This window comes from Arctopsyche grandis, chromosome 5 (genome assembly GCF_051622035.1).
Source record: "Arctopsyche grandis isolate Sample6627 chromosome 5, ASM5162203v2, whole genome shotgun sequence".
Lineage (NCBI taxonomy): Eukaryota > Metazoa > Arthropoda > Insecta > Trichoptera > Hydropsychidae > Arctopsyche > Arctopsyche grandis.
Genome location: NC_135359.1, coordinates 22,796,949 through 22,817,645, shown reverse-complemented (window position 1 = coordinate 22,817,645; position 20,697 = coordinate 22,796,949). Strand labels below are relative to the sequence as shown.

At 36.3% G+C, this 20,697-nt stretch overlaps 2 protein-coding genes across 2 annotated transcripts in view; both read right to left on the bottom strand.

Moving 5' to 3' along the window:
* Sik2 (Salt-inducible kinase 2) overlaps positions 1–8,504 on the bottom strand; it is a 126,975-nt gene extending 118,471 nt beyond the window's left edge. The window contains exon 1 of the mRNA XM_077430865.1: positions 7,867–8,504. Coding sequence (XP_077286991.1) covers positions 7,867–7,992 — 126 coding nt within the window. The 5' untranslated portion in view covers positions 7,993–8,504. The remainder of the gene's footprint in view (positions 1–7,866) is intronic.
* A 10,058-nt stretch (positions 8,505–18,562) lies between these two features.
* On the bottom strand, positions 18,563–20,167 carry LOC143911774 (uncharacterized). The gene is made up of 2 exons (XM_077430805.1): positions 19,248–20,167; positions 18,563–19,039 (listed from the first exon to the last, which is right to left on the bottom strand). The coding sequence occupies exons 1-2, from the start codon at positions 19,956–19,958 to the stop codon at positions 18,875–18,877; spliced, it is 876 nt and encodes a 291-aa protein (XP_077286931.1). The 5' UTR covers positions 19,959–20,167; the 3' UTR covers positions 18,563–18,874.
* Positions 20,168–20,697: the final 530 nt, after the last annotated feature.

Below are 20,697 nucleotides of genomic sequence, written 5' to 3'. Positions count from 1 at the left end.
CATAATTGAGACGATCCAACTGACCTACAATTGAATTCGATACCTTCTTACTTATCGCGAACGAATAATGAATCGAAATTCCCATTCACTCTCATCGAAAATTAATTTCACACAATAAATACACGCACATTTGCGTCAATAACGATTTCGAAAAGTTAAACCTTGACCCACTAGCATAATAGTTAGTCACACCTAAACTACGCTCAACACACGTCAATACCGTGCATACCAATTAGCGTAATCTAAGTACGATTTTAATTTTACAAAAGACAACAACGACAACACCCTGAACCAATGACTCAAAAAGTGAAAACAAATCAATCAAAAGGATTAAAATCGAAGCATACCAGACACGACAACAAGTCAACGGAAGATTACAACAAGTAAAAAGTGTGTTAAATGGTCGCGGCCAATGCGGTTGCGCAATGACTAGACGTCAACATGATAACAGCTGGTAGTACGAGTCAAAACATTCGAAACAAACCAAAATCCGATAGTGGACGATACGAAAAAAAAATATATATATACATATGTATGTATATAACCGCAACGTGCATTTTTCAACACGAGCAATTTACGAGTACATACATACATACATACGTAATAGTAAATGTCTGATAGTAATATTTCAATGATTAGTTTTCGTTCATTATGCGATACAATTACGCTAATGCGGCGATCGCATTTCTTCCGCGGTAAGTGATAGAACAATACTAAAAGGCAAGCATGCTATGACGCAAAAACCGTACTTCGATTACCATTTGACGTCATCGGTAGTAAAGATTACGAAAAAATGTTCGCAAGTGTGAGTCCGTGCGTACGTGAGTACCTATCCGTCGACACTCGCTACTTAATCGCTTCGATGATTTTTTCCCTCTAATATATCATTATTGTATGAGCGATAAAGATCATGCGTGTGTGTGTGTGCACCTACAGACTTAAATTACATTTTTTTTATCAATAATAATAAAGCGAAAAAAAATCTGAACGATAAGACGACACAGTCGTTTGTAAATAAAGCATTGCGATTGCGGACATTCAACTGTAAAATTCGATCGCTGGGAATATATGAGATTTTACAAAAAAAAAATCCGAAATCGTATGTACGTAATTGTCGAAACTGATTTTCCCGACTGTTCCTTCCACGACATCAGCCCCGGTCAATATGAATAATAAAATAATATAAAAAAAACCTACACATCATTGATTGTATTGTCGTCAATGACGTACGAACTGTCATCGGAGGTGTATTTTTTAATAGAAAATAGATGGGCTGTCATAAATTGATGAAAAACACGACCGAGAAATAAACTACTGTATATTTCGTTCGTTCGTGAACATACTACATAATTTGTTCATATATGAACCAATCTAGCTAGTTATAGTGTGCACAAAACAACAAACGAACTGGTTTGTTCATGCACGAACTATTTAGCAAAACTTTAAATATTCTCAATCGTTTGTCCCATCCTCTATGTATGTGTAACTAACAGAAACGGGAATTATAGCAACAGTTTAATGTGGTTTCCATAGGATTTAAATTTGAAATACTACAGTCCAAGTGGACATTTATTCATAAACATACTAATTTGATCATACAAGAACCAATCTGACCAGTTATAGTGAAAACAAAATAACAAAATGACAAACAAACTAGTTTTTTGTAACTATTGGTTATAAGTTAAATTATTCTTTATCATTTTTCCCATTCTTTATGTACATACGTGCATACATATTTACATACATACATATGCGTTCCCTGGGTTACAATATTTTAAAAATTAACGGAAAGGGAAACAATAGCAACATTTTAAATTGGTTTCCATTAATATAGTAATTTTAAATACTGAGCGTTTATAAATGTTATATATATATATACATATGTACATAAATGTTACAGTCCATGTGTACATTTTGCTCGTTTATAAAAAATATTATAATATACAAACGATACTATAATACTATAATATAATATAGGTACGAAAAATACTATAATATACGAACCAATTATAGTGATTGAAAAATGAAAACCAAACTAGTTTGTTGCACAAACTATAAGGCATTAGTTTAAGTATTCTCAATCATTTGTTTCATTCTCTGTGTATGTATACTTACCCTGGATCACAATGTTTTAAAAATTAGCGGAAAGGGAATCATAGCAACATTTTACCGTGGTTTCTATAGGATATCCATTTTAAATACTAAGCGTTTATATGTATATGTATGTTACAGTCTAAGTGTACATTTCGTTCGTTCATGGACATACTAGTTTGTTCATACACGAACCAATCTGGCCAGTTATAGTGTACACAAAAGAAAAATTTTACAATCGAACTAGTTGGTTCATGCACAAAGCTATTAAAAGGTTATAAGTTTAAGTACATATTTTCTTAATCGTTCGTCTAACCCTCTATCAATGCTTACCGGGGATTGCAATATTAAAAAAAATAGTGGAAGCGGGAATTATAGCAACATGGTAACGTGATTTCCATAAGATTTTCTCAAAGGTTTTGTCAGCCAAAAGTTTCATGCGACGCCTGATGAACCTAATTGAAGATTGCTGTTGACTGTTAGCACTTAAACTGAAACCAATAGTTTGTGTATGAACAAACTAGTATGTTCACGAACGAACCGGAGTGTAACATGTACGTAATAAGAGCCGACCCAAGAATGTTTAGCAGGTTTAACTGTAGAGCTATCAAATTGACAACCACATGGTAAACTGAGCTCATCGAAGCCTCTCGGCTCGTGATTAGACAAGAAACTACAATAATCAACAGGCAGTCAATAAATATTTATCGCGAGAAGGCAATAAAGCCTAAAACCGCGCTTATATAAATAAAAATATACAAGTAATAAAAAGCAACGGTGACGATGATGATATATATGTATGTACATACACTAATTTTTCTCGATTGTATCTTTTCAAATTGGAAAGTATGTATGTGCATGCAAATATACATACATATGTATGTATGTATGTAACAAGAATCGGAAGCGAATAATGTGTTCCGATGATGGGTGATATAACCAAGAACCAGAAGACCTGGTGCAAAAAACGATGACGCTCCGCAGCCGATTGACGTCAACGAACGATGACGATGGATCAGGACATCCGCTTTGCCGATGCTGCGGACCGACCGGACCGAGCTTTACCTTCGCGAAGGTCGCATCATCGTAATCATCATCGTTGTCGTGGATTGCTAAACGGTAAAGGCCACCCCGGCGCACAATCGGTCGCTTATCGCGCGAATGAACGCGTCTACAGTGAAATGGGTCAAAGCCGTAGAAGGTGACCTTTCAGTTTTCTTATGATCGATTGTGAAGGTGGTGTTAAACGTCATTGATTTGCGTACGCTGTTGAATAATTTACACCACACACAAACAATTCCGGTTTCGCTTATGTACATACATACATACATATATAAACTCTCTAAAAACTTGAGCACTATGCAAATCAAAAAACCAAACATTACTGAAAACGTACATATGTATGTATGTAAAACCTTAAATTTGTATGAAAGCTCCACAATATATAAAGACAATTCATCTCAAAGTCTCGCCGTTTACTTAATAAGAAAGCAGAATTTTCATATTCATTACCAAAAACGACTAAAACATGTTTAGTATATGACATATGTACTATGTAGTAATTATAAGTAGCTCTGATTTTTTAATCGAACTATTGTGATGCAATGTTCACACTCGATTAATAATGAATGATGTATTTACATTAGAAATGAGTTATAATTAATAATAATAATCGATTAATCAGCAACACAGCTTAGTGGTTAGTGTGTATTGTTTTCAACTGAGGGGTCATGGGTTCGATCCCTAGCCCGGTGTTGCAGGCCAGACCTTGGATATATGTATGTGACTGCAGATCGATCATTTCGTATTAGGGTTTGCCATTTTATCTGACTTCATTTGTTGAATCATTGTCTCGTATTTTATTGTATAAAACAATATATAACTGTATTTGCAAAAATGTTAAGAATTGTTTATGTACAAATAATGGGTATACCTGTTAAAAAAAATAAAATAAAGTATTCCGTCACGTAAAATAAATACATACATCATGAGTAATGTTTATGTATAGGGCGAATAGTCATTAGGGCAATGACAAATAAAGGAGGTAAGTAATAAAAATACACGTTCCAACTGTGTTGAGTGTTAACAATAGTTGACGATGTTAACAATAGCCATAACACCTCAAAAGCAATTCGCCCTAATGACCATCCGATGTCTGATGATGATATACAGAGATAGTATAGGAACGGATTTAATTTTCAAAATAATTTGAGAATCAATAATAAATATCAATGACTCAAATCAAACATATTAATTACACATACATACTTTGAGTGTACAATACAATTACTAAATCTAATTAAATTAATAGATTTAAAGATGGGATAATTTTCCTCACACTTTTTTCCAAAAAAAATCCTAAAAATTAAACGCATCTTTAAAAATAAATGAAAAACTGAATTTTTCCATTATAAACTAAGAAATACAAGTGAGCACGTACTTATAAATTCATAAAAATATATCAACAATTTTTTATTCACTCGTTATATGTACTCATCGACACACGTTTGAACCGTTTAAAATCCGATAAAAAAACTACAATTTGCGTATACGGTGCAAAACATTATTTCTATTTGTTTGAATGCTTTTTATATCAAAATTCATTAATATAAAAAACCGACAAGTTAGTTTTTACCGTTTTATGGAATTAGACACATTATTTACCGTTTAATTTTTTTATTTATCCACTTGTATGTATACACTCTTGGCCTAACCAAAGGCAAATAATAAAATGATCTATTTTTAATACCATATTCCAAACGAGAGAATACACGAGTGCCTCGTGAGGAATTTAGCGAGTCCCTCGATGCGAAAGCTTCTAGCGAGTTTCCTCAGATTTAACTAGGAGATAGCGAGACCGACGGAAGACATATTGCACCGTGAATAACGTGCGAGAGTTTACACTAGCGGCGAGTCTTAAAATGTTTGCAAAGCTCACACCGAGCCGACTGAAGACCAAAACCAATTTTGGCGTCTCAAATCAAAGGATAATTCCAAAGCACATCGACTGGCACGTGCTGACTAACCCAGAACTCGTGTGCTATATGTAACGAGCGGGCTTGGGGACGGCCTTAATTAAGTTCATTGATGAACGTGTCGCGGTCGATTCGCAGAAGGAGAAGCGTCCAGAAAATAACAACAACGTGGGTGAGGAGGAGGTGGCCGCCAGCTGAATTGCAGAAAAATTCAGAATATTTTGCGCGAATATTTTATTTTCGCTTGGCCGCTTGCCCCGACAGCTCTGTCCGAGACGATTAAACGGCCGATAGGTACGGTTGTATGTACATACATATATATGTTTGTTTTATATTGTACATGTGTACATATATACGTGAGCTCGCTTGTGTATCTCGAACACAATAATTATCTGGCGACCTCAGCCAACGGAACCGTTTTGACATCTCGCGAACGCGTGCTGCAGATGAATGGACCGGATTACAGAGCAACAACACCGGAAAACCCACACAACAATACATATCTCAGCATTCGCCTAGGAAATTTGATTTAGAATAATTAAGCACGGGAAAAGATTATTGCTGTGCCTATTATAGTACTCGGTAGCGACGCGGTCTGCACCGGGTGACACCATTTTTGGGGTGGCACCACATTGTTCAAATTGGAAAACGCTAATTTGTCGAATTCGTTGTATGGCGGTCCTCGAGTGGCTACACGCCTCATTGCAATATCTGTATATATACAGCTTTCTGTATTTATGCAGCTACCACAAAATCCGTCTGGTGCAGCTATAGGTATATATGTAGCATAAAATATGAGTCATAATTGGATTTTGTTCGACTTCCTGAAAAAATTCAGTCAGACGGAGACGCAATCCAGAAACAGCGTGTAAGCTTCTCTTTTGGCGCTTCCCTCTCGTAAGTCATAACAATTCACAAATATTAATAATGAATAAAAAATATTTTTTAGGTGACACGACCCCTAGCGACGCCACTGAGTATCATTTGAGATGATTTTCATAAATTTACCTAAATGAAATTTTCGTTTGATTGCAGAATGATTAGTTTCTTGGGCAGAAGTATGAAAACAACAAGTAAAATATTGATCTAGCTCTATTGACAAAAAAGAGGACCTCAAAAATGCCAACAAAATGAATTAAGTTAGCCGGGACACGTAAACAGAATTCCTGAATAAACTAGAAAAGATTCAGAGAAACAGATGAGTAATTTCCAGTAGTATTACAGACTTGAAAGGTTCGCTTGAAAGAATCTGATGAAGACGTTTTGGAGCTAAGAATGGGATTAGAAGAAAAATAAAAAGGAGCGATAAAAATGATGCAAACATGCCTCATTTTGATGCAAACATGCCTCATTTTTAATAAGGAAAGCAAAAATTTAAATCTTATAATCCTTATAAATGAAGTTCAGATTAAATTTTACCACCGAATAATGTTTCAGTTTTTCGAATATAATATAAAGCACTTTTTCATATAATATAAAGCTTGTTCCTTACGCAAGAAAAACTTAATATAATGAGTATTGACACACATCTGATTTTTTCATATACATATTTATTACAATGTTTAAATGAAAAAAATCTTATATTTCTACACATTTTAAGTTTCAAAATGGCGAATTTTTTTTAATTTTCTTAAAATATAAATTTTGAAATTTCTTTTATGATTAGGTGCATACACACATTTTATGTATATTGTGCATAAACTGTAAGGATTCTGAAAATCGGACTGAATAGATAACTTATCTTATACGCATGACTTTTTTATCAAAAGGATTGAAAAAATAATTAATTCGCAAGCTTAACTGAGAATCAAAGCGAGTCGTGCATTAAATGCGGTTCTATATATTTGACATCCTATCGGAAAATTCGAATAAAAAAATAACAATTGAATTAATTAAATGTGAAAACATCGTATATATGCAGTAATATTTAATGATTCTTCAACCTTTCATTTTTAATCATATAAAATAACCGAGTAGCTGGACATAATAAAAATAATTGATACAAAGTTCATATAAAAAAAAAGTCAAATTCTTGTGAAATTTAGCTAGATGAAATTTTATGAAAGTAACAACAATGTATTTGTTCAACATATACATATATGTATATAACGTTTTTAATATGTAAGTAAAATTTACTCATTGCTTGTTACTGAAATGTGCTACCACACAACTCAAATGAGATTATAGAATACTAGTGGTCTTACCCGGCTTCGCTCGGTATTTGTAATATAAACCGATTAAACATGACCAATCTAATAGTAAACATTTAATTAAATTTATTTCAATAGTTTTATTTTATTTGAATATTCATTTGTTTTTTTATTAAATTGAACGTCACTAATTCTACGAACCAACAATAAATAGTTACATACAAAGTCTCTTTCGAAATCATATATTAGACTAGGGTTTTTACCCGGCTTCGCTCGGTATTTGTAATATAACCCGCTTAAACATGGCCAATCTAATAGTAAACATAATTTATTTGAATATTCATTTGTTTTCTACGAAGCAACAATAGTTACATACAAAGTCTCTTTCGAAATTATATATTAGATTTATTGAAAAGAATCTGAAATCAAAACATTGTATACAATACAACATCATCATGTCGTCATTTTCGAAATGGAGTTTCCCGAGACCGGTGATGCGAGCTACGGAAAAGCTGAAACTGAAAAGTCACAGGGGGAAATGCAGGTCGTCCAGGGCGCGCGTACTACCGAGTAGGTACAGCTGACGGGAAAAGCATGCGGAAAATCGATCGCGGGTGGGGAAAAACAGTGGCGAAATTGACGGAAATTACCTCAGTCTTGGTGATTCGATGTCTGGCGAGTTTGACGACGGCGAAGTTTCCCTTGCCGATGGTCCTCTCGATGTCGTAGAAGCCGACCCTGATGGGCGTCTTGGCGAGGCGGTCGCGCTCGGCCATCGCTTTTCTCCTCAAAGAGCGATCCTCGGGGCGATGGGGGCTGAAAGGGGCTGAAAGGAGCTGAAAGGGAGCGGCGGGGGCGCAGTCGCCGGTCAGCGCATGTCAGAGAATACGTCAACACCACCTGACTCCAGCGCCACCGAAAGCCGAATGCCGAATGCCGGGTGGCGAGTGGCGAGTGTCGAACGCCGAATGCCGAATTCCGAATGCCGAACGACAACTGCCGAACGTCACCGGTCGACCGACCGCGACTCCAAACACGCGCTTACGACCGCGCGGTCGCCGGCCGACTGATCTCAGATTGCCGACTGGTCTCTCCTACTCGCCACTCGACTCGCACTCACCACTCACCACTCGCCATTCGTAGTAGGTAGTGGTGGCCTCACAAGTGCACAATCCATAATGTACAGGTGCTGCAGGTAGACGACTTCTCTACAGTCTCACTCTCCCGGATAGCGTTCGCTTTTCAAATTCGAATCGGTGCGTTTTCTACCGCTGCGCTCTTTTGTTTTGACGCTCTCGGCCGTAACAGCGATCTAATTCGCCATGATTCGATTCAACACTTTTACTGCTCGAGTGTCTATTTTTTAGCATTCAAAAATGCTGTGTTCTCAATGTGACAAGATCTTCAAATCGCTTGATTTATCCATATCGCCTAAGTGGTGTTGAATTAAAGTTTGTAGATGATTATTGTGATTTGGGGGTCTTGTTCTCGAATAATTTTCAATTTAAACGACACATAGACAATATTTGTTTGCGTGCAACAAAAATGCTGGGATTCTTACTAAGAGTTAGCAAACCTTTCCAGAGTACGTTGGTGCTTAAAATTCTTTATGAATCTTTAGTACGTAGTATTCTAGAATTTTCTTCTATTATATGGAATCCTACCCATATAACTCATTCTTTGAAGATTGAGAGAATCCAAAAACGGTTTCTCAGATATCTTTATTTGAAACAGTATGGTTATTATCCTTGGCTATATCCTAGTGCATTCCTATTAGGGGCGTTAGGTTTCAGCTCATTGGAGTCTCGTCGGAATATGTTACTGGGAAGACACTTTAAGCTGTTGAATGGGATAATACACAATCCTCAGGTTCTAAAGGAATTTAGGTTTAATGCACCTTGTAAATTCAGGGACTTGAGAAATCGTGATTTGTTTGTTCCTCCTGTGGCTCGCACAAATATGTTGTCAACGGCTCCTATATCTAGAGCGATATATCTGCTTAACAGGATTTCTGGTGAAATTGACCTCTTCAATATAAAATATACTAATCTGGTTGAGTGGTTGTTGAGGAATGCCAGTGGTTGATTTTGCCTATTATAAATATTAATGATTGTTATTACTTTATCTATGTTTTTTTCTTTTTTTTTATGATTTTATGATTTTAATGATGTTGTGTTAATATTGTTATTATTATAAGTTATTATTACTGAATGACCGGCCACAGCAACGCGTTGGAGATCTCTGTAATGTCACTGTGGCTAATATGTTAAATAAATAAATAAATGACATGGCCCGCACTTCCCAAGCTGGGCCCCCAGGCTAGTATGCTTAAGCCCGGTCTCCCTCACGGGCCCGAAAACGCAAATTTTGGAAGGCAAAGATCGAAAATCGAAAGATCTTAAGTCGAAAGATAAAAAAAGGGTGCATGGTAAACGGTACATACTCACTTAATTTGCGCTAGCAGGATTCAACAGGAACAAGAGGAATAGGCTTTTCCTCCCGTATTCTGCGCGCGCCATTGATGTATAATACACTAGATCCGCCCTCACGTCTTATACTGGTCTCCCTTTTGGCGCATGCAAAATACATGGCGCATGCACAGTTTCTCTTAGTAGGTAGGTAGGTACCGCTGCGTCGTAGGGAAAAAACCATTTTTTTCCCAACTTCCCCGGTAGTTAAACCCCCCGCACCCCTCAGTTAGTGAAGACAAGATCTCCGACCAAAATCACACGTCAGGGCCCATCTATGTGTATTATACATCAATGGCGCGCGCACATTAATACGGGAGGAAAAACCTGTTCCTCTTATTCTTGTTGTAAGTGAGTATGTACCGTTTACCATGCACCCTTTTTTTTTGATCTTTCGACTTAAGATCTTTCGATTATCGATCTTTGCCTTCCAAAATTTGCGTTTTCGGGCGTTTCGCTTTCGGGCCCGTGAGGTAGACCCGCTTAAGCCCCCCCCCCCCCCCAAATGTTTCAAAATTGAAATTAAAAATCATTTCATCAATATTTTTCACAGTACATACACATTAAGGCGGGGCATCGTAACCTCTGGATATTCGCGGCACACATTGTTTACGTCTCGTAGACTTTGTCAGCTACGTACATACATATGTACATACTTCATCGGCAGTCGCTAGTTATTCCGTATATGCATAGGTGACAAAACGCTAATTAACATCGGTTTTCTTCCTCACACGCGATCTCACTCGCACGCAGTAGGCCGAAGTGCTGTTCGGGGAACAAATATTTCCGCGGCACACAGGTTAAGATGCTCTGCATTAAGGAGTACTAAGATTGAGGATCACTTTGATAAGTGATAATATATTTTCACAAATCTCAAATAAAAGTCGTGGTATAAAGATAATATCTAAGGTATCACCGAAAAGTTACTACTTGAACATAACAAGTACGAAGATGAAAGACAATTTCGTAATAAATTTAAAAAATATATATATTAGCCAGCATCATAGCTCGGTCGTTTAGCTTCTGCTTAACACAGAGAGGCGCCGGGTTCGATCCGATGAGCTGACCTCGATTGAATAGAATTTTTCTGAGTATATCTGTAATGCTGCTGGTTAAACCTGGATATTTGTGACTCCTGGTCGATCATTTCCTATCAGAGATAGCCAACTTTCTCTGATTTCATTGTTGAAACGGTTCCCGATTTAAAATTGGATAAAAATCCTTCCTACCTACTATGTCACCACTATTTGAGTATGATTAATGTACAATAGAATTTATGTAGAATTCATAGATGTCTCGTTAAATTGCGAGTTTAAGTCAGTGTCTCGTAATTCGGCGATTTGTATAATAAATAAAAATGCTTTATTGTTTGTAATTGGCCAGGAAGGCGCATTGGGGTTTACCTGTAAAGCATTCCTTGTATTAAAATGTAAAAATAAAAAATAAAATTAAATATTGTCTCGGTGCCAGACCCCCTCGTGGTCCGGGCCCTCAGGCCAGTGCCATGGCTGTCCCCCCGATGCTCGGGCCATGGTCTTTTCATTTCTTTGCATCTGGTAATCGAGTTCTCCTTAGTATGCTAGTTCGTGTATAACTATCGATAGATGGACTTTTCGGATGCTAGATGTTCCGTGATCGAGATTTTAATGACGTGTGCGAGATCGCTTTGTGCGGAATAACCACCGAACCCTTTAATTGTCGTCGTTAACCGTCCATTGTTGGATGCCGGCTTTTTCAGAACGCTTATATTTTGAGTAATACTCGTCGACGATATCTGAAGCCTCACACTTGGGCAAAATGCATGAATTCTTGGATTTTTTTTTATTGAACTTTTAATAAGAAAATTAATAAAAAGCTTACATATAATGATTGTAATTGAGTAAATTTATTCAACTTAAACATCAAAAATTTTGAGCCAATTTAACTCGGCCAGATTTTTTATTATATTAGATATTGTCAACTAAAATGCATTTAGTTATAAAAACTAAATTTGAACTCGATCCTAAACGAAAAAGAGCTAAAAACTTCGATAAGCAAACGAATTTTCATTAAATCACAGGCATGTTTTTCCCTAATACGTATAAACAAACCCTACAAACAAAAATCATAACTATTTTTTAACATGTCTACTTTAAATTATGCAATAAAATATTATTGAAAAGAATATAATAGCATTAGTATTAAAAAATGGTAAATAAGCATATAGGTGATGAACAGGGCCGATGAGAGGGTAAGGGGGGGGGCAGAAAGTTGGGGTAAAGTTCCAGACGTTCGACTGACCGATATTGATATTTTATATTATTCTACATAAAAATACATATATTTATTTAATGCTGTGTTTATTATTTTTCGAGCCACGCATTCTTAGTGTCCATGTGAAATCGTACCTGTTATATCTAGAGGTAGGATAGTCACAGTGCTATCCATTGTTCCATTGTAGTAAATCCTTTGTAAAAAAGGTTCGTCAAACCTTTAACAATGCATTTACAACATTTGAACAATACGCGGCACCCTCTGGGTCCGGGCTTTAGTTATATCCAGTGAGCGGCGGTAGGATGCGCCAGCTCGAAATAAATGGGTTTCTATTGTTAACCTTTTTTAATCCCGTTTCAGCACATTTTCGGGCCTATCCCTAGTTATATCATACTTTCTTATTCAATTATTTTAAAAAATAACTACGAACATCTATGTAGGTATTTTTCTAATAGTTCTGATATATTTTTCACATATTAAAAATATATCTATAAGATCTATTTTTTAGTTTGTCATAGGGCTCGGAATTATTTTTCAAGAGTTCAGGATTCTTCTCGGCGGCCCCAATGAAATAATTGTCATTACAAGCACTAAAAAGTAGTAGAAAAAATAAATAGTGACGTTGTTTACATACATTCAAATCGCAGTCCGCAATCATAGTAAAAAATAGACAAGTTTCAATTGTTGGTGTAGATCTGAATGTACTTACTCGGTGATAAAAATTATTGTTAAGTATGACGAGGGTATTCAACTATTAATTCCAATAAATATTGGTAACAAAATCCAAAATCTTGCTTTTGGGTCTATTCCAGGAAATCAAGTAGTTTTCCCTTGTGTGGTCTGGTTAACTTGGGGAGGGGAGGGAAACTAATGCAAAGCACTCGACAGGGACCTCATTTCAATTTTTTTCAGGTGGGGGGCAAAATTTGAGCCAGTTTGTGGTATTTTTTTATAAAGTTTTTTTTTGGTACTTGTTTAGTAGTGAGGCTCACGCTTCACGCCCAAAAACTAGTTATTACCATAGAAGTAGAATGCATAGAATGGTCATTGTTAACAAAAGTATCGTCTAAAAGCGAGCCTTTGAAGAGAGAGACGGAAAATCAGAAAAGAGACACAAGAGAGAGAGAGACGAAGTTTAGCAAACAATGAACAAACTCTGCCGCACAGAGTTTTTGTAGCAACATTTTTGTAGGCTGAGAGCGATTCTATGCATTCTACTTCTATGGTTATTACGCTTCGCTACGATATGACGTTTCGACTACATGTACATATGTCAACAGATGTCTCAAGTCTTATGAATTAGTAGTCGCACGCGTTCCTGAAGTTTATGCATACTTCTCAATACGTCCATACATTTTTTTTTTACTTATTTCATAATAAATCTCCAAAGCACCCAATAGAACAAATGTGGAGTTGTCAAATGCCGAAATAAGCGAAGACGAGGAACGAACCGTGACTTTATGGACTCATAATTGGCCGATTTTATCTTTCGAACGAAGCTGGATGAATGCGACCCCATTGAGACTATTCTTCATACCATATCCTCGTTTTTTCTAAGGTGGGAATAAATTTTGAAATTATACGTTACAACACCATCTGTTAACTACGCATCGAAACATGACGTGAAAGCGAGTGTGAAACGTGGTGTCGCGACAAAGCGTAATAATTGGTTCTGAAGCCTGTTTTTCGGAAGAAACTTCTGATCGACATGTTTAAATTTGTTGCAATTTCTGCTGTCCCAAACTTTTAGTAATGTGTAATCGATTTGATTAAGGTTCATAGTATCAAATGACATGCATATTCCTGGTCTGGCCAAATGTACCCTCCGCTGAACTCCCAAATGACCCCCCTGTATGAAAGGAACTCCAAAAAATAAAATAAGGAGAAAAAATGGATTTTATTTAAAACACTGAAATTGAGATGAGGTATTTTTTACAAACCTCCTTTACGTTTCATTACTAACCTCATCTTAGCTTGTTCGTACCGAGGCCCCCATCTGAAGATGGCAGGCCCCAACGATAGCATAAATTTTGTAAAATTGTGTATGAAGAGGGGATACCCAATTCGAATTTCAGAGTTGACGTAATATTTCACAAAATTAATCAAATCGATTCAAATAATTCCATTGTCACAACGCTGCATTACGAACAAGATTTTTTTTTCTGAAATATATTAACCAATTCCGAAATAATTGAAACATTACGAACTATATCGTATAAAATAATTGTCTATTGCGTGCGTGCGTGTAGAGTGCGTGTGAATGCTTGTTTATATGCTCCATCCTGTTTCTCCCCCTGGAATCGTATATCGCCAGCAGTATGGCTCGGTGGTTACGTTTATGTTTAGCACCGTTAGGTTACCGGGTTCGATCTCGTGCTAATCTTTAATACTGCTGGTCCGATTTGGATATTTGAGACTGCAAGTCAATCATTTTGTTGAAACGGTTCCTCCATCTAATTGGCAAAAATCATCCTACCCGCTATGTCACAAATATCTAAATTTGATTTATGTACTATATTTAAAAAAATTTGTACAAGTCTAAATCCATAGATGTCTCTATGGATTAATTAATTAATTAATTGTTAATTCCTTGTTCGTCAGCCTCTCAAAATACGGCGATTTATGTAATGAAAATGCTGCAATGTTTGTAATTAATTGTCTAGGAACGCGCATTGGGGTCTACCTATTAGGTCTTCCTGGTACATATCTATGTAAAAATAAAATAAAATATAAAAAACAAGATTTTTTTTTCAAAAATATTAATTAAATTTTAAATATATATATATATATATATATATATATATATATATATATATATATATATATATATATATATATATATATATATATGTATATAAAATTGAATGTGTGTTTGTCTGTCTGGTACAGGCTCCTAAGCCACTCAACCGATAACAATGGAACTTTCAGGATTTGTCCTTACTGTGAAAAAAAACCTCTTAATAATAATATTCGTAATTACGATTTTACTGACGCGAAAGTTTGTAGCGCCATTGTGTAGTCAAGGAAATGTGTTCGTTGGTAACCACGTTACCAGTTGGTTTATGACTGGTTTATGGTTGGTTTTTCAACGCGTCTTCTTAAACTCTTTGCTTCTTATCTTAGTGATAGGAAGCAATTTGTTAGATATGGTCTTTATGAATCTCCTTCATTTTTTACTCGATCTGGTGTTACTCAGGGGTCCACTTTAGGCCCATTACTATTTACAATTCTTATTAATAACCTCCCTAGAGTTTTATGTAATGCATCATGTCTCTTGTTTGCTGACGACGTTAAATTATTTTTTGCTGTCAAGGATGAGAGGCAAGCCTCTCTCCTTCAAGCTGATATTAACGCTGTCTTGGAGTTCAGTTCAGCCTTGAACTTAATTTAAACAAATGTGCAATTATGAGCTATGGACGTGCACATTCACTCTATTGTCACGGATATTCCATTAGATCCGTCTTGTTGAAGCGTGTGGAATCTATTGTCGATTTGGGTATCACTTTTGATCCTCAGCTCACCTTTCACAACCATATCAAAAAAGTCGCTGACGTTTCCTTTCGTCGACTTGGATTTGTTTTGAGATATGCAAGATTATTCTCCTATCCTTTGTCTTCTCGCTTGCTTTTCAATTCGCTTGTGAGAAGTAAGCTAGAGTATAATGCGATTGTGTGGAATCCGCATGAAGCAAATTACTCTCTGATGATTGAGAAAGTGCAAAAAGCATTTCTTCGTTTCCTATATAGGAAAGAATATGGGTATTACCCATATCTCTACCCCACTCCTTTCCTTTTGGGCATGCTTGGGTATAATTCCCTTGAACTTCGGAGAAACTTCTCATTAATTCGTTTCGTTCTCCTGCTCTTACGTGGTAATACGTCATGCCCGTTGTTGCTGGAGCAGTTGGGGCTTTATGTCCCTATTCACTATGTGCGTGGTAGACATCATCATTTGCTGGCTGTACCTCCTGCCCGCACAGTTCTTTTTCGAATGGCTCCTATTCCAAGAGCTATCCGACTTCTTAATGAAATCGTTGCTGCCGAGACTGAATGTGATATTTTCCACCTTAGTGAGCGTAAATTGTCGGAAATTACTCTAACCCATTTATCTGGTAGTCTGCGCTCATCATTGTTTTCATGATTGATTGTGATTTATGAGTGAAATTTTGATTAACTCTCTTCCATTTGGGCCTTACAGGGATGTTTTGTATTTGTAGTTGTTTCTTACATATTTATTGAAACTGGCTGTAGGTGCAAGGCATTCCTTATGCTATATTTTATTTGATATTTTTACTTTATCTGTTATTATAAATGCTATTTTTTATGTATGTATGGATGTATTTATGTTTATGTTTAATTGTTATTTTGTTTTTTTTCTTTTTTGTGTTATATTTTTTGACCATTGTGGCGCTTTAGGAATTCCTGTTATGCCACAATGGTCTGTTTAAAAATAAATAAATAAATGACAACACGGCGTTGAAGAGACGTTGTTGAGTTCCAACCATCACTTGAAACGTGAATTGCATTCCTTATTCTGGCATTGTAGCGCATGCCAGATTCATCTGGTTATTAATAAATTATTGATTCCGCTGATCCGAATTGCGATATTTTACCGAGTGCACACAGGCCACTAGTTTGTATATAATTGATGTGACTATATCATTATATGTATGTATGTATTATGTTTCGGTGATTACTAGTCGAATGTGAACCCTGTCACAGGACAACCAGTCGCTCTAGATTGGTCACACGTGATCACCCGTCACACTAAAACTGGTCACACCCTAAAATCGGTTAACCAGTTTTCTCATGACCGATTTTAGGGTGTGACCAGTTTTAGTGTGACGGGTGATCACGTGTGACCGGTTGTCCTGTGACTGGTTCACATATGACTAGTAGTCCGTTTACCATGTATTATATATAAAACTCCAAAAAATTCGTATTACGTTTTATTTATCTATTACAGTACAGAAAATTCACAGTATTCACATAAATATTAACCGTCCGACGAGGGTAAATAGTGGCCGAACTAATATTAAGTGTACATGATATTCGTCGCATCAGTTCGAATCATATTTAATTAAATTTTAGTTATATATTAATCAACATATCTAATTGATAAAAAAGCTCATATATAAACACAAAAAAAAAGTAATTTAACGTATAAAATAAATATACAACGCCTCGAAAACATTGTAGCATAACAGATATTTACTTTATATACCTGTATAATACATTATATTTACAAATTTTTCACTTTAAATGCCAGACATTACGCACACTCATCCCTGGATTTAACGATATCATTGAACAAAAACGAATATTTTTCATATAAACAGAAAGGCGATTTTCTAAATTTGCTTTTCCAGTATTTGCAAAAATATTCCAACAAACTGTTAGAATCGTTTGGAATATTATATTGGAACATTTGTCTGAAAGAAACGAATATTTCAAATGGGATCAGAAATGGCGACAATCTGATTGTTGAAATTTGTATTGGCAATAATAGGAAATTAGTTACCCATTTCATATTACTCAAAAACCAAAAATTGGTCATTTATTCATCAGATTAATGTTTACGGAAGTGAGAAAAATTAAAATAGAAAAAAAAAAACAAATTCTTTGGTATTTTTTTTTTATCAAATTACTATTAATCATATTTCATACAAGTTTATGAACATTCGATAAAAAAAGATCATACATTGTTTTTTTGAAAAACAACAAAAAATATATGAAAGACATCTATTTACACATAAAATCCTAAAGATAATTCACATACGTTACATCTGGCATTTTCGTGTACATTCTCATTCTCGTTAAACACCAATAAATCAATATAATAGTGTTTCATGTACATTATGTATATGATTATATACACATCACTTATAAATATATATATTTATATATACCAGCAAGCTCAAATGAAAATTTTGCTACGAGTTTATATCACATTGTTGATATTGTACATGATACAAAGTTACAATGAATAAAATTCAACAAAATTATAGAAAAAAACATGCTTGTTTAATACATTGTGAGTGTATTACGATATCAATTTACATCTGAGAAAGATATATTTATATGCGTGTCTGAGCAATGTTCACAATGAGTGTAAGATGTCAATTAATAAATCAAGATTGTTCTATAAATGCTTGATTTAAAAGAGAGTGGAAAAATTCAACCACAAACTCAATATACCGAATGAAAATAACATGAATTTGTATGTTTCTTTCCGATATATCGAACTCTTTAGAAACAGTTAACTTGTGTTCTTCTATAAATCGAAGTTAATAATAAAAATTAAAGAAATCCTTTTGTCAATAGTAACTAATATTTATAACAAGCAATAAAACCGTTTTTAAATTAACAAAAAAAAAAAAACAATTCCTAAAAACCCAAAAAAATTATATAATAGCCTAAAAATGAACATAAAATGTTGTTCCGAGAGTAAATATAATATTTGTTCATATGGCAAAAAATAATTTACAATTTTAAAGATATACACATTATGTGAGCTATTTTAAATGAAACAGAAATTAGTCATATTTTTTTTAAACAAATTTGTGTATTACTGATTTAAAAAAAAAATTCTATTCGGTGATAATACAATATTGAATAATCCAAGATGCTGTTAATCTACAATTTTATTAATACATAAAAAATATAAATCCACATACAATTATATATCACATTGCAAGATTTTGCCGATTTGGGGGCTTAAAGTCATACATGATTTATTTTATTTTTCTGAAACTGGGCTCATTCAACGTTCATATGAAACAGCTCATATATTACTATTTTAATTAATTCAATTAGAAATATTAAAAATATTTTCACGCTCAAAATATTTTTTACCCATCATTGCAAACATTGCATCTGTACAAAACTAGAGTAAAATTAATCTAAAAGATTTTTCGATTAAACTGGACGATGCAGTTTCATCTCAGCCACAATTTTAGTCTCAAAGCGTCAACACCGTTTAAATAATATCGAAACAACCGTTTGTCTCTCACAAATCCTAAATTTTCGTACAGTCTTAAAGCTGGCTTATTTGTTATTTCCGTTTCTAACACAACTTCGTCTGCTCCGTCTGATATCATCACCTGAAAACAAAAACATAATATTCGTTTAAAATATGAAAAGTATAATAACGAATTTTGAATTATATTTCATAAATTCTTTGTTATATTTAGTATAGAAACTTTTTACGAGGTTATATTTGACTGTCAAAGAGCTAAAGGCGATTTTGAATCGACATTCCAACTGTAATATAATATACAATATGTAAAACATTGAATGAATTAAAATTACCGAAATAGCTTGCGTTACAAGCTTGGAGCCGATCTTTCTTTTTCTATATTTTTGGTCGACGGCCAACATGGCAATGTATCCTCGTTTGACGGTGCGGTGCAAGTCCAGTTTGCAGACGATGGCTCCGATGCATTTGTCTCGATGCATCGCGAGGAAGCACAGCTTGGGCCAGTTGTGGATGAAGTAGCGGTACGTGTAGATGGAGTAGGGCTCGGACAAGTCCTTCTGGATCAGCTTCATGATGTCGGCCATCTGCAGCTCGGACTGGTAGGACTCGAAGCAGACGTCCCCGCAGAGGGCGCAGCAGGGGGCGGCACACGTGGGGCCGCACACCGAAGGGGGCGTCTCGGGGGCGCCGCGAGCGTCAGCGTCAGCGTCGGTGTCGGTTTCGGTTTCGGTTTCGGTTTCGGCCTCCTCGTGGGGGGCTCCGCCGTTGGTGCCGTTCGTGAGCCGCAGCCCCGCCAGCCGCTCGGCCACCTCCTCGCAGGGGGGCGCGCTCGCCACGGCACAAGAGTCGTGACACGAGTCGTGATCGTGATCGTGATCAGCATCGAGGCCAGACCCGCACTCGGGATCCGGATCCAGATCGAGATCGAGATCGAGATCGGGGTCGAGGTCGGGGTCGGAGCGGGGGGCGCGTGCGGCGGGGGGCAGCAGACTCGCCTCTTTGCTCTTTTTCTGTTTGCGGCGGGAGACCGTCCGCCGCTCCATGGCGAGGGCGGGGGCTGGCGCTCCCCCGGTGGCCCCCACTCGCCCCCTCTCGCCCCGCTCACCCCACTCGCCCACTCGCCCGCTCACCCGCTCACTCACTCACCCACTCGCCCCGCAACCCTCACCTCGCGTCGCCTCACCTCGCCTCACCTCACCCGCACCCGCACCCGCACCCGCACCCGCTCCGCACTCTGCGCGGTCCCAACACTGCGTCTCGCGGCCAGCTCTAAACTTCTCCTCACTCGACACTTCCTCCACATATTCGGTGATTACATCCCAAATGTGAATCGCTACCAGGATATAGTCCGGTCAAATTAGACCAAAAAATAGCAGTGAAGGTACATAAATTCACAACACGCTGAAAGTGTGATGTAAAGTTTAATGATCCTTATGTACTAAAATTACTTTATTTTTCCTTTGTAAGGTCTCACCTTGAATTTGCCTCAATTATCTGGTCACCTTTTTATTTATCCCATATTAATTGTATTGAGAAAGTTCAACTTAAATTTATTAAATCCTTACGCTACCTTTTTCCTACCTATACCCATTCTACTGTTTCCGACATTTTAAAAATCCTTTCTTTTAACAATCTTTCTGTCAGGCGACGACATACTGATGCTATATTCTTCTTTAAGCTCATAAATGGTTTCCTTGATTGTTCTGATTTACTGAATAAGGTTAATTTCAGAATCCCAGTTCGGTACTCTAGACGCGTTGCACTCTTTTCACTTGATCCTTT

Excerpts from the sequence above, each read along its gene's own strand:
- LOC143911774 (XM_077430805.1), bottom strand. The coding sequence starts at position 19,958 with ATGGAGCGGCGGACGGTCTCCCGCCGCAAACAGAAAAAGAGCAAAGAG. Across the intron at positions 19,040-19,247 it reads TTGTAACGCAAGCTATTTCG|GTGATGATATCAGACGGAGC; the intron begins GTAATTTTAATT and ends TTTTGTTTTCAG.